The sequence below is a fragment of the Mobula birostris genome, chromosome 8 (genome assembly GCF_030028105.1).
Source record: "Mobula birostris isolate sMobBir1 chromosome 8, sMobBir1.hap1, whole genome shotgun sequence".
Classification (NCBI taxonomy): Eukaryota; Metazoa; Chordata; class Chondrichthyes; order Myliobatiformes; family Myliobatidae; genus Mobula; species Mobula birostris.
In genome coordinates, this window is record NC_092377.1 from 109337411 (window position 1) to 109352624 (window position 15214).

A 15214-nucleotide genomic window follows, 5' to 3' on the forward strand; every position below is an offset into this window, starting at 1 on the left:
TTTGAGTTTTCCAATGCCATCCTTGAACACTGTTGTGGCATCATCCAGTACCTTTCTTAATTTGCTTTGACTCTATTGCAAGGGATGTTGTACGAAATCAGTAGATGGATCTGCAAATCTGCAATCAAGTTTAGAATCAGAATCAGAATCAGGTTTATTATCACCGGCATGTGTCATGAAATTTGTCATGATAGTTGTAGCTGTCTCAGCCAATCATCACCCCACAATGCTGGCCCTCCCGTTTTTAACAGATACAAGCCCAATCTGGCTTGATGGTTGTTGTATTTCACTGCTACAAATGTCTTTCCCACAGGAGTTATTTTTTCTCCAGTTTAAGTTCTCAGTTAGATATCTGAATGCTTCAGTTCAGTAGCTTTGAAATGCCGTTCCAATTCATTTTGCGGTATGACTGTAACAGCTGAGTCAGTGTCCAATTCCATTTTAATTAATTTGCTGTTCACTCCTGGTGTAAGCCATATTGCTTGCCTCCTGTTAATTTTTGCAATACAAATCTCAAGGCTACCCAGTACTGTGTCACTCTCATCATTATCAGATTTTTTTTGTCAACAAAATGCAGACTTGTGCTCTTTTGAAACTTTTTGTCATTATCTCTTCCCAGTGCAATCCACTTATTTTTGTCTCCCCAACATCCTCTTTGCATGTGTCCTACTTTGTTGCATTTTCTGCAAGTTTCACCTTTAACCTTGCATTGGTCTGGTGTATGTGAGTCCCTGCCACAATGGTAACATAATTTGTTTGGCCAGGCAGGTTTCTGTTCAGACATTGCAATCTTGTTCATGTTCACTTTCAGTCTTGACTGTAACTCAATTGCATTTCTGGCTGCTGTTTCTATTGATACAGTGATTTCAACCATTCTTTTAAATGTGAGTTGTGCTTCATTAAGGAGCTATTTTTGAATGCTTTCTTGTAAGATTCCACAAACGAAACGATCTCTTTGTGCATTATTAAATCCATTACTGAACTGGCAATGCTCAATTTCTTCAGTTCAGCCACGTAAGCTGATACGGATTCCCCTTCCTTTTGATTTTGCATATGAAACCTAAAGAATTCTGCAATCAACAATGGTTTTGGGTCTAAATATCCCTGCATTACTTTCACAATATCAGCAAAGTTTATTCTGGCTGGTTTGGTTGGAGCAGTCAAACTTCTAATCAAACTGTATACATTTCCACCTATTCCACTCAGCAAAACTGGCACTTGCTTGTCATTGGCTATTTAGTTTGCTTCAAAATACTGCTCAATTTGTTCAGTATATATTACTCAATTTTATCAGTTGTGCAATCAAACGTGTCTGTCTTTCCAATGTAGCCACCCATCTCTGCTTTTTAAAATTTTATCATTATGATCACCCAGTACTCAGTGCTTTTCAACCTGTGAATTTCATCCATTTTCTGCCTGTTTCTTTAACTTGACTGCTTAAGTTCTCTTGCAAAGAAATACTTGCTGAACTTTTTTTTAAACAAGAATGTCTTTCTCCTCTAGTAAGGAAAAAAAAACCTGCTGCACTTCAATGGGTAGGTAGTCGTCTTCAGGACATCTTAGGGAGCGGTGTCTCAGAAAGGCAGTGTTCATTATTAAGGACCTCTAGCACCCAGAACATGCCCTTTTCTCACTGTTACCATCAGGTAGGAGATACAGAAGTCTGAAGGCAGACACTCAGTGATTCAGGAACAGCTTCTTTCCCTCTGCCATCCGATTCCTAAATGGACATTGAATCTTTGGACACTACCTCACTTTTTTTAAATATACAGTATTTCTGTTTTTGCACCTTTTTTGTTAATCTATTCAATATATGTAATTGATTTACTTGTTTATTTATTAATTTTTTCTCTCTCTCTGCTAGATTATGTATTGCATTGAACTGCTGCTGCTAAGTTAACAAATTTCACGTCACATGCTGGTGATAATAAACGTGATTCATTTTAAAACTTCCACATCGCCATTGTTTTGTAACTCCAGAAATCATCGAAAGAAAAACATGGGAGCTGGGAAACAGGTCTTAGTTTTACTTTAGTGAGGCACTCAAATATGACGTGGTGGCATAATGAAGAATGCCATTGATACACTTTTACATATAACCCATTATTAATTATGTAAATAACAAAAAATGCTTTATCAAACAATATATTTACAATATTACTGAAATGTTATTACTGCAATGTAGGCCTGTCCATGATAAGTATTTAAAAATATGGCTACAGATTTCAATCCCAATCAATATTAATACTCACAATTGCAACAGACTCCACACGCTACCATAATTTTTTTAACCGTGTCAGGAAACAGATTGTTAAAATATGAAGACTATTTCAGTATATGCATGTGGTGGTGCTTTTAAATTTGTAAATTCTGTTGGTTATTGCAGGGAAGTATAACAATTATCACGTTTACCACAGCTTAGCACATTCCTAAACACAAGGTGCTTGTATTAACCTACGCAATTATTTCAAATATGCTAATAAATTTTCATGAGTTAAGAACTTCTCACCTGGAAGTTGCTTGTGTCTACTCGATATTGGTATGTTGGGTCACGTAGCTCATTAACTCTGAAAAGGTTCCACAGAAAGGTTAACATTAAAAGGGAGAGCAGCAATGGCGGAAAACAATTAAGTCAAGTTGTAAAGTTGTAATGATAAGGCTGCATTAATTTACTCCAAGTTACCTGATAGTGGAGGTTCCAGAGAGAACTACCAACAAGCTGAAATGCTTTCCCTGGACACTTGCACCAATGCACTGTAGCATGCAAGTACACAATACAGCGGACCCTAGCCCATCTGACTCCGGAGTCAGCAGAGATCCCATGAGTAGTTCCTGGTTGCACTGAGCTAATGCATTGGAAACTCTTTGCACTTGCCCCCCCCCTCAGTTTTACAACAGCAGGTGTATCAGGCATGGCCCAATTCACCCAACTGGGGTCACCAACTTTCAATAAAAAGGCAAGCAAACACAAGTGATTTTTAAAAAAATACTTTATTAAAATGAAAATGTTAGTTAAATTTATTAGAGTTGTGTTTATAAATTAATTTGAATTGATTTAAAAATTGACGTATTTTATCAGTTATATGTACAGACAGTGAAAAGGCCTCTGACAGCACGAGTTCAGTGTTGTGGGACATTAGCAGGTGAACAGGCAGAGAAGCTGCATATGAGACTAGAATGAGGTATGGTCCTTCATGTACAGTTCAAGCCATAAGTGCTTTGTACTTCCAAACTCAAATCAATTGAACTCTGAATCCTTTCCCTTCACACTGAACCACTACTATGCAAGTATCTAACACTTTATCTCAATATATGCGGTGCAGGAAGGCTTCATGTTAATGAGAAAATTGATTTATGTTTCACAGGGAGGCTCCAAATATTAAAACAAAATCTACATGGAAGTTCTTTGTTGGGTGATCAAGCTTCCAAACATTCAATCTTCCAGGAGCAGAAAACAATCCACTTCTCTTAATGACACTTGCTATCAGTTGATGTTTAAGAGTAAATGGGGTGGGGCAGTGATTTGCCAGATGAGGTTTGTCCATTTACTGTGACGGAACTCACCAAAACAGTTTTTCCAGAGAGATGTGTGATGCTCTGGAGTTGCCTTCAATATTCCACCCAGTATACTATCAGCACCCTTGGCCTGTGCTCTGCTGTGCTGTATCCTGGCTTGAGGACAGCAATTACCATGGAGCCTCTGCCTCCTCCTCACAGTTGTTCATCACTCACTACTAGATAAGATAGCAGTGTAAAGCTTTAATTTGATCTGTTAGTTGTGGGATCACTTACGGCTACTATAATATGTTAATCTTGGCATTAAACACACATGTACTTTGATCTGTAACATCTGTGACTTCATCAGGATGATAGCCTTTCTTTAGATAAGCCTGCTGCCACTCTCAGGAGAGTCTTGTTGATCTACAGTGTCTCCTGGAAGCCCAACTCTGAACTGTTTATTCTGCTCTGTGTACATTTCAACACAAGGTGGTTATGTAAAAAAATCACATCCATAATAGTTGCCCATGAATCTTTAGCTATTTGATAGATTATGGGCAGGATCTCTGCAATTCCTTCCATTTTTTTTTCTCACTTCCCTCAGCAACCAGGAAACTTATCCACTAAAAGTGTAGTGAGTCTTCCTAGTACCTTCTCTCAGTCAAGCCTTAGTCCACTTGGATCTGCAGTTTGGGAAGTCAAATCAGGGTATGGCACCTGCAGTAAACAGTATGGCAATGAGGATTGCTGATTAACAGAGACACCTTAGGTCCAAGTTCACAGCTCCCTGAAAATGACAACACAGATGAAAATGATATTGAAGACGACTGATGGAATGCTTACCTTTATAATGCAACAACACCAAGAAAATAGGAACTGGAGTAGACTACGAACCATCTGCAAACATGACTGATCTCAACTCCTCTTCACTACCCACTCCTAACAACCCACAAATCCTCATCCTTTCAATTATTTATCTATCTCCATTTTAAATACATCTAATGATGAGGCCTTCACAACCTTCAGGGGCATAGAATGACAGAGATTCACCACCCACGGACACAGAGAATTCCAGAGATTCACCACCCACGGACACAGAGAGTTCCAGAGATTCACCACTCACTGACACAGAGAATTCCAGAGATTCACCACTCACTGACACAGGGAATTCCAGAGATTCACGACCCACGGACACAGAGAATTCCAGAGATTCACCACTCACCGACACAGAGAATTCCAGAGATTCACCACTCACTGACACAGAGAATTCCAGAGATTCACCACCCACCGACACAGAGAATTCCAGAGATTCACCACTCACTGACACAGAGAATTCCAGAGATTTACCACCCACGGACACAGAGAATTCCAGAGATTCACCACTCACTGACACAGAGAATTCTAGAGATTCACCACCCATGGGGAAAGAGAATTATAAAGATTTACCACCCTCACTGAAGTTTCTACCCACCTCATTCTGAAATGACCAGCCCTTTATTTAATATCTATGTCCCTTTGTCCACGACTTCCCTACTTTTAAAAACATCTCAACATCTATCCTTTCTAATCCCCCATGATCACGTATGCTTGATTAAGGTCACCGTTCATTCTTCTAAATTTCAAGGACTACAAACCCAACTAAATAATGTCTTTGTCTATGCAATCACTCCTTGTAAGTCAAGCCCCGCCCCTCAGCCAAGGCAATATCCTGGTAAATCTTTGCTATTTTAATATTTTCTAGAATATTGTGATCAAAACTGTACATGATACTCCAAGTATGGCCTCACCAACATCTTATATAAATGCAACATAATTTCCTAACTCCTACACTCAACACTCTGACTGATGAAAGCCAGCATGCCAAATACCTTCTTCACCACGCAATGTACCTGTGATGCCGCCTTCAGCAAACTGCACTTGCACTGTGAGGGCCTTCTGTTTCAGAATGCTTAATCAGAACTCTACCATTCTCTGTACAAATTGATCCAGTTTGACCCTTATAGTACAATACCTCGCATTTATCAAGATGTGTAGATTATGATTTTACTCTCTGGAATGTATAGTACAATACCTCACATTTATCAAGGAGATATGTAGACTAGGACTTTACTCTCTGGAATGTAGGAAATGAGGGTTGATAAAGAGGTATAAGCGATCATGATCAACATACACAAGGTGAAAGCAGTCTTCAAACAAGCAGAATCAGTACTGTGCAAAATTCTTAGGCACATATATATCCCTAGGGTGCTAAGACTTTAGCACACCACTGTAAGAATTTTATGTATTGCACTGTACTGCTACCACACAAAAAAACAAATTTAATGACATATGACAGTGATTGACTCAGAGTGGGAAGGACACAGGAAGAGGGCAATCATGGTTGGGAAAAGAGGAAGTGAGCTGGAAGCACCAGAGTGACACTCTGTAATGATCAATTAACCTATTGTTTGGAATCGGATAACCTTGCCCGGTGTCTCAAGCACCTTCCCCACCTCCCACCCCACACCACCCCGACACTCCTTCTCTGTCACCTGTCCCATTCCGCTCCTGTGGTGCTCCACTCTCGCCATTCCCAACATCCTTCGTCCTGCCAGATTTACAAACTCGCTCTTCACTCCACGCTGACAAATACAGTACTGTGCAAGTCTTAGGCACTCCAGCTATCATATATATATGTGCCTAAGACTTTTGCACTGTACTGTAGATGATAATCAAATCTGTTGTTTTGTGGTAGCACAGTGCAAAGACATAAAATAACTACAAATTACTAAAATAAACATTTGATTAAAAAAAGGAGTAATGAGGTTGCGTTCATGGACCATTCATACATCTGATGGTGGAAAGTGGAAGCTACTTATGAATTGAGTGTTAATTTTACTCCCTCTTGATGGTAGTAACTGGAAAAGGCCATGTCCCAGATGGTGAAGCTCCTTGGTATTGGATTCTGCCTTACTGATGTCCTTGATGGTGTGGACGGATGTGCCCATGATGGAGCTGGCTGAGTCAACACTCAACAGCCTCTTGCAATCCTCTGCACTGGAGTCTCTATACTTTGCAACTGTGAATGCTCTCCACCATGCATTATAGAAATCTGTAAGTCTTTAATGACATGCTGAATCTTCTCAAACTCCAAATGAAGTAGAGCTGCTGGTGTGTTTTCCTCATGATGGCATCAACGTATCGGACCCAAGATTGATACCCAAGTCGTTTACACTGAGAAACTAGAAGCTGCTCACCCTATCCACCACTGATGTATGCTTTCCCATCTTCTCCCTCCTGAAGTCCACAAGCAATTCCTTGGTCTTGCTGATGTTGAGTGCAAGGCTGTTGTTGCACCACCACTCAACCAGCTGATCTATCTCACTCCTGTATCCCTCCTCATTGCCATTTGAGATTTTACCAACAAGCAGAATTAGAAGCAGAATCAGGTTTATTATTATTACACAATGGTGTAACTGGAGAATTTATAGATGATGTTTAAGCTGTGCTTAGCCACTCTGTTATGAGTGTAAAGAGAGTAGAACAGTGGTCTAAGCACACATCCTTGAGGTACACTTATGTTAATAATCAGCAAGGAGATGTTATTACTGATCTGCACTGACTCTGGTCCCCAATAAGGAAGTCAAGGATCTGGTTGTAGTAGTAGATTTAAAGAAACCCAGGTTTTGAAACTCGTTAATTGGTACTGAGGCATTTAACACTGAACTGTAATCGGTGTATGTTTTGCAATTGTCTATGTGCTCCAAAGCAGATTTTGCATCTGCTGTAGACTTGCTGTGGTGGTAGGTGAATTGCAGGTTCAGGTCCTTGCTCATGCAGGAATTAATTCTAACATTAACCAATCTCTCAAGGCACTTCATTGTAGTAGATGTGAGTCTGACCAGGAGATAGTCATTGAAGCAACTCACCCCACATTTTTTTGCTGCCCTTTTGAAACAGGTGGGAACATCAACCACAGCAGTGAGAGGTTGAAGATATCTTTGAACACTTCAGTCTGTACAGGTCTGTACAGGTTTTCAGTACCCAGCCAGGTACATCGTTAACATCTGACACCTTGTAAGGATTCGCCCTCTCGAAATATGTGCTGACATTGGCCTTTGCATCAGAGGTCACAGCGTCACTGGATGCTATACACATTTACACAAGTGTAGTGTTATCCTCCCTTTGAAAACAAGCTTAAAAAGGCACTGGGCTTGTTGGAAAGTGAAACATCACTGCCTGAGCCAATAGGCTGGTCCTGGACTTATTTCCTGGCATAATTTACAAATTACTATTTAATTATTTATGGTGCAACTGTAATGAAAACCAATTTCCCTCGGGATCAATAAAGTATCACTATGACTATTTATGCTGTTAGGGTGTAGGGTGTACAGCTAAGATCAGAGGCAAGAAATTTAAGAGGAATGTCAGGAGATGATTCTTCACCTGAAGGGTGGTGTGTATTTGGAATGAGCTGCCAGAAATAATGTTTGACGGGGGCACATCAGCAACATTGAAAAGACATCTGATTAGAGAGGTTTTGAGGGCTATGGGCCAAACACAGCTGGCATAGATGAGTTGGACAAAATGGCCTGTTTCCATGCTGTATGAATCTATAACTCTCTTGACAGGAGAACCCTCTCATCCCAGGAGTTAACCTGGAGAATCTCTTTTGGAGTACCCTCAGTGCTACTGTTCACTGTTTTTGGTAAGAGACAAAGCTGTGCCGTATATTCCAGATCGTCACCACTCTAACCTCCAAACACTTTGCCATCTTAACTCACCTGCTGTGTTTTATCATGGTAATCTCTTTCATAGTATCTTATTGAAAGTTTTCTGGAAGTCCAAATACATCACAACCAGTAGTTCTCCCTTACTTATTCTGCTAGTTACATCCTCAAAAAGGAGCAGTAGATTTGTCAAATGTAATTTCCCTTTTACATATGCAAGTTGGCTCTGTCCAATCCTGTCTGTCTTCTCCATCATTGATAATAGACTCCAGCATTTTCCCACAACCTGTGTCAGAGTATCTGGTCTATAATTCCCTATCCTCATTCTGACATGTTGGCCTCTACTGCCACGATGAGGCCACTCTCAGGTAGGTGGAGCAACAACTCATATTTCATCTTCAGCCTCCAACCTGATGGCATGAACATTGATTTCTCCAACTACTGCTAATTTTTCCCCTCTCTCTTCCCTTTTTTTCAATTCTTCATTCTGGCCCCCCTCTTCTGCTCCTGACCTGCCCATCACCTCCCCATGGTGCCCGTCCTCCCATGTGTACTGTCCTCACCTAACAAATTCCTTCTTCTCCAGCCCTTTACCTTTTCCACCTATCATCTCCTGGAATCTTACTTCATCCTCTCTCCTCCACCCACCTGGCATCAACTATCACCTTCGCGATAATACTCCTTCCTCTCCCTCACCTTTCGGATGACTTTGCCATAGTTGGATGCATCAGCAGGGGAGATGAGGCTGAGTACAGGGCTACAGTAGGAAACTTTGTCACATGGTGTGAGCAGAATTATCTGCAGCTTAATGTGAAAAAGACTAAGGAGCTGGTGGTAGACCTGAGGAGAGCTAAGGTACCGGTGACTCCTGTTTCCATCCAGGGGGTCAGTGTGGACATGGTGGAGGATTACAAATACCTGGGGATATGAATTGACAATAAACTGGACTGGTCAAAGAACACTGAGGCTGTCGACAGGAAGGGCCAGAGCCGTCTCTATTTCCTGAGGAGACTGAGGTCCTTTAACATCTGCCGGACGATGCTGAGGATGTTCTACGAGTCTGTGGTGGCCAGTGCTATCGTGTTTGCTGTTGTGTGCTGGGGCAGCAGGCTGAGGGTAGCAGACACCAACAGAATCAACAAACTCACCCATAAGGCCAGTGATGTTGTGGGGATGGAACTGGACTCTCTCACGGTGGTGTCTGAAAAGAGGATGCTGTCTAAGTTGCATGCCATCTTGGTCAATGTCTCCCATCCACTACATAATGTACTGGGTGGACACAGGAGTACATTCAGCCAGAGACTCATTCCACCAAGATGCAGCACAGAGCGTCATAGGAAGTCATTCCTGCCTGTGGCCATCAAACTTTACAACTCCTCCCTTGGAGGGTCAGACACCCTGAGCCAATAGGCTGGTCCTGGACTTATTTCATAGTTTATTGGCATAATTTACATATTACTATTTAACGATCTATGGTTCTATTACTATTTATTATTTATGGTGCAACTGTAACGAAAACCAATTTGCCCCGGGATCAATAAAGTATGACTATGACTATGACCTTCTTCTTCTTAATCCAGTTTCTTTTCACTTCCTTTCCAGTCCTGATGAAGGGTCTTGGCCCAAAACATCGACTGATTATTAACTTCCATACCTGCTGACCTGCTGAATCCCTCCAGCATTTTATGTGTGTTGGTCTACAATTCCGTTTTCTCTCTAGCTTTCTATTGTATACCTCTCACTGTGATTCCTCATCTGGGTCGCCAACTAAAGCATCGTGGGAGATCGGAACATCGGCTGGCAGAGGCCTCTGCACTCAAGCGATTACTCTCTCTCAATGGTGAGAGTGAGTTTATTGCCAATTCTTAAGCCAGGGAATCTCTAAAGCAACGCTGCAAATGGTAACATAGAAGCAGCAAGATGTTGGCTTCCCCTCTCATGTGGTAAGAGTGAGAGCTCTCTCTCCCACATTAGTGAGAGAGCAAGCCTGTGGGATGCCAAACTGTTGGGATGAACAGTGGTTTTTGATGGACTCTTGGGAGCTTTGCTATTGCTTGCACGGTGGGTGACGGGGAGGCTGATGTGTTCTGTAGGAATAAGTGTGGGGAAAGGGAGGGTGAGCATTGATGATTTGCTGCTGCTTGTGCTTAGAAAAGGGGAGGGGAGCTCTGGGGTTCTAATGCTTTTCTGTCATTCATTCTTTGGGGTTTTTCTTCTGTTTCGTGGATGTCCGTGAGGAGCAAGAATTTCTGTTGTAGACTGTATACAGTATCTATAAAAATTGTTCACCCCTCTTGGAAGTTTTCATGTTTTATTGTTTTACAACATTGAATCACAGTGAATTTAATTTGGCAACTTTGACACTGATCAACAGAAAAAGACTCTTCTGTGTCGAAGTTAAAACAGAACTCTAAAAAGTGATACAATTTAATTACAAATATAAAACACAAAATAATTGATTGCATAACTATCCACTCCTTTAATATGACGAACAAAATCATCACTGGTGCAGCCATTTGGTTTTAGAAGTCACATAATTAGTTAACTGGAGATCACCTGCGTGCAGTCAAGGTGTTTCAATTGATTGTAGTAAAAATATACCTGTACCTGGAAGGTCCAACTGCTGGTGAGTCAATACCCTGGCAATAACTAAAGCATGAAGACAAAAGAACACTCCAAGCAACTTCGCAAGAAGGTTACTGAAAAGCACAAGTCAGGAGATGGATACAAAAAAATTTCCAAGTCACTGAATATCCCTTCGAGTACAGTTAAGTCAGTCATTGAGAAATGGATAGAATATGGTGCAGCTATAAATCTGACTAGAGCAGGCTGTCCTCAAAAACTGAGTGATTGTGCGAGAAGGGGACGAATGAGGGAAGCCACTAGGAGACCTATGACAACTCTGGAGGAGTTACAAGCTTCGGTGGCTGAGATGGTGGGTGACTGTGCATATAATAACTGTGGCTTGCGTGTTTCACCAGTCACAGCTTTATGGAAGAGTCGCAAAGAGAAAGCCACTATTGAAAAAAACTTACAAAAAATCTCGGCTAGAATTTGCCAGACGGCATATGGGAACCTCACAAGTCAGGTGGAAGAAGGTTCTATAGTCTGATGAAACCAAAATTGAGCTTTTTGGCCATCAGACTAAACGCTATGTTTGGACACCGCACATAATCAAAAACACACCATCTCTACTGAGAAGCATGGTGGGGACTGCATCATGCTGTGGGGATGCTTCCCTGGAAGCTTGTGAAGATAGAGAGTAAAATGAATGCAGCGAAAATACACGGGAATCCTGGAGAAAAACCTGATGCAGTCTGCAAGAGAACTGTAACTTGGGAGAAGATTTGTTTTCCAGCAAGACAACAACACCAAGCATAAAGTCAAAGCTACACAGGAATGGCTTAAAAAAAAAGTTAATGTCCTGGAGAGACAAAGTCTGTATGTATACACCTCAATCCAATTGAGAATTTATGGCAGGACTTGAAAAGATCCCCATGCAATCTGACAGACCTGGAGCAATTTTGTCAAGAAGAATGGGGAAAATTGCAGCGTCCAGATGTTCAAAGCTGATCAAGAACTATCCACACAGACTCAAGGCTATAATTGCTGCCAAAAGTGCATCTATTAAACACTGACTTGAAGGGCTGAATAATTATGCAATCAATTATTTTGTGTTTAATAACTGTAATAAATTTAGACCAATTTGTAGAAATTTGTTTTCACTTTGAACACAAAAAAATCTTTCCTGTTGATCATGTCAAAAAAGCGAAATCACTGTAATTTAATGTTGTAAAACATGAAAACTTCCAAGGGGGGGTGAATACTTTTTATACGCATTGTACGTTCTCTGATATTAAATGGAAACATTGGACCATTGAACTGAAAAATAACCCACCTATCTCCAAAGATTAATAGATTTGTAAACAGTGTAGTGGACTGAAAAAGATACAGCAGAACAAAAATTTGTTTCAGACACAGGCAGAGTAATGGCAAAGGAAATTAAATCCAAGAAAGTGTGAGGTGTTGTACTTTTCGGGGTGAAGAGTATACATTTAACGGCAGGACGTTTTACAGCATTGATGACCAGGTGGATCTTGGGGTCCAAGACAATGGTTCACTGAAAGTAGTAACACAAGTAGATAGGATGGTAAAGAATGCATATGACATGCTTGCCTTCATTGGTTGGGGTACTGAGTATAAGAATAAAGGAGTCATATTGCAACTGCAAAATAAGATCAATTAAGCAACATTTGGAGTATTCTGTGCAATTCTAGTTAGCCCATTGTAGGTAGGATGTAGAACAGCTTAACCCCTCGGTTAATGGTAGGTCTCCATGGCATAAAAAAGCTTGGGGAACCCCTGAAGATTTGGAGGGTGTAAAGAAGTGGTTTACCAGGATTATTGCTTTCGCTGGAGCATCGAAGGCTAAGAGGAGGCCAGATGCTTCCACCATCCCCCTCAAAAGTATTTCACAGTACAACCACCCACCACGTGCGAAAAATTCCTTCTATCCTTTCTAAAAAAAATGAGTGGGGCCTTTCGAAACCTTTTGGTGGGCTTAAGATATTGTGATTTATTAAACACTGAGCATAGCCCTATAAAACAAGGTAAGCTTAAGCAGAGTGATCATTGTGGGAGTGACCAAAGCCGGAGGGGCCAGTGTTAGAGTGGAGAAATTGAGGCTTTGGCTCAAGAGGATTCTGTACAAAGAGATGACAGCTGGAGCTGCAGCTGGATGACCACCAGCTCAAATGTGAGGAGCTGATAGAGAAGAGCTACAGGATGGTAGTCACCGTAAGGTGCAGAAGACAGGTAACTGGGTGACTGTCAGGACAGCAAAAGGGAATAGGCAGAAAGAGCAGAGTACTCCTGTGGCCATTCCCCTCAATAAAAGATATATGGCTTTGGATACTGTTGGTGGGACCAACCTACCAGGGGAAAGCTACAGTAACTGGGTGTCTGGCACTAAGTGTGGCCCTGTGGCTCAAAGGGGAAGGAGGAGAAGAGGGGTGCAGTAGTAATAGGGGACTCCATAGTTAGAGGAGCAGACAGGAGATTCTGTAGTTGTGAAAGAGATGCCCGGATGGTAGAGTATGTTGTCTCCCAGATGCCAGGGTCAGGGACATTTGGATTGATTACACGGCATTCTAAAGGGGAGAATGAGCAGCCAGGTTCGTGATATCTATTGATACCAATGACATGGGTACGAAAAGGGATGAGGTCCTGAAGGGAGAATATAGGGAGCTGGGTAGGAAGCTATATTGGGAGCTTCCCAATCTGTTCCTCGATGTCCCTCCTGTTACTGGGGACTGTATAGAATGCTGCCAACAGAGTGCTTACTCCATTCCTGTTTTTAATATTGAGGACAAAACTGTAGTCTGTAGACAATAGACATAGAAACATAGAAACATAGAAAATAGGTGCAGGAGTAGGCCATTCGGCCCTTCGAGCCTGCACCGCCATTTATTATGATCATGGCTGATCATCCAACTCAGGACACCGTCCCAGCCTTCCCTCCATACCCCCTGACCCCTATAGCCACAAGGGCCATATCTAACTCCCTCTTAAATATAGCCAATGAACTGGCCTCAACTGTTTCCTGTGGCAGAGAATTCCACAGATTCACCACTCTCTGTGTGAAGAAGTTTTTCCTAATCTCGGTCCTAAAACTGTGACCCCTCGTTCTGGACTTCCCCAACATCGGGAACAATCTTCCTGCATCTAGCCTGTCCAATCCCTTTAGGATCTTATACGTTTCAATCAGATCCCCCCTCAATCTTCTAAATTCCAACGAGTACAAGCCCAGTTCATCCAGTCTTTCTTCATATGAAAGTCCTGCCAACCCAGGAATCAATCTGGTGAACCTTCTCTGTACTCCCTCTATGGCAATAGTTTGATGTCAGTGTTTTTAAGGTCCAGGTGCTCTCGGGATGAGTGTAGGACCAGGGAGATGGCATCTGCTCTAGACCTTTATCAGCAGTGGGCAAATTGCTGAGGGTTGCAGTTGTCTAGACAGCTGGAGTCAATGCGTGCCATGACCAGCCTCTCAAAGAGCTTCATACTGGGAGATATCAAAGCTACTGGGTGGTAGTCATTAACACATGCTATCTTGTTTTCTTGGGCACCGGGATTATAGTGGTCTTCATAAAGCAGGAGGGAATTACAGCCTAAAGCAGAGAGAGTTTAAAAATGTCTGCAAATACCACTGCTACGTGATCTGCACGGGTTCTAAGGACACAGCCTGATGCTTTCTGTAGGTTCACCCTCTAGAAGATCAATCTCACGTCTGTGACAGTAAGTGTAGATTCAGGTACAATGGAGACTGTCAGGTTGGGTAATGACATAACTGTTCACTTCTCTGTTCAAAACGTGCATTGAGTTCATTTGATAATACTCCTACATAACATTTTGAAATACCTTGCATTGTTGAAATCATAAAAGCTGTTGTGTTGTGCTACAGCTAAGTAATAATATGGGTGGACAAAACAGCCCTACCTTAATACTATATACGGAAGCCCTGACCTACAACACAATGCAAAGATCATCTTTTGTTTGCTCAACCTTGTATATAAATATTGACAAGATACTAAAATTTTCATCATTGACTTCAAAGCCATATTAAATCTGAAGCTTTAAATGTACTAAATGAATGCAAGACTTCATTTATCAAAGATATAATTACTGATTGTTGCTCTTCTAGATCCACAAAACATTTCCCAAATGATACAGGCGATAGTTAAACTTCAATATCTCCCAGTTTAAAAAAAATCAAAAAATTGTGGATGCTGGGAATCTGAAACAAGAAGTTTTCAGTTAAATGCTACATAAAAGACAAGTGTTTAAAGTGGTGCCCTTACTCACGTCTGCCATATTCCCAGTGTCACTGCAGCCAGCCAGAGGAGACCAACAATTAATAGTTTAGGCAAATAAAAAGTTAAGAACTTCCTCTCTCCCTGAAAGAAAAACAACAGTATGCAGCGATGATTAGACATCATAAATCCATA

At 41.4% G+C, this 15214-nt stretch overlaps 1 protein-coding gene across 3 annotated transcripts in view; it reads right to left on the reverse strand.

Annotated features, from left to right (window-relative positions):
• Nucleotides 1-15214, reverse strand: part of tmem181 (transmembrane protein 181) — a 137798-nt gene that overhangs the window by 32260 nt on the left and 90324 nt on the right. For all 3 annotated transcript variants that reach the window (XM_072265941.1, XM_072265942.1, XM_072265944.1), the window contains exons 10-11: nt 15072-15163; nt 2510-2567 (exon numbers count right to left, since the gene is read on the reverse strand). In XM_072265941.1, coding sequence (XP_072122042.1) covers nt 2510-2567; nt 15072-15163 — 150 coding nt within the window. The remainder of the gene's footprint in view (nt 1-2509; nt 2568-15071; nt 15164-15214) is intronic.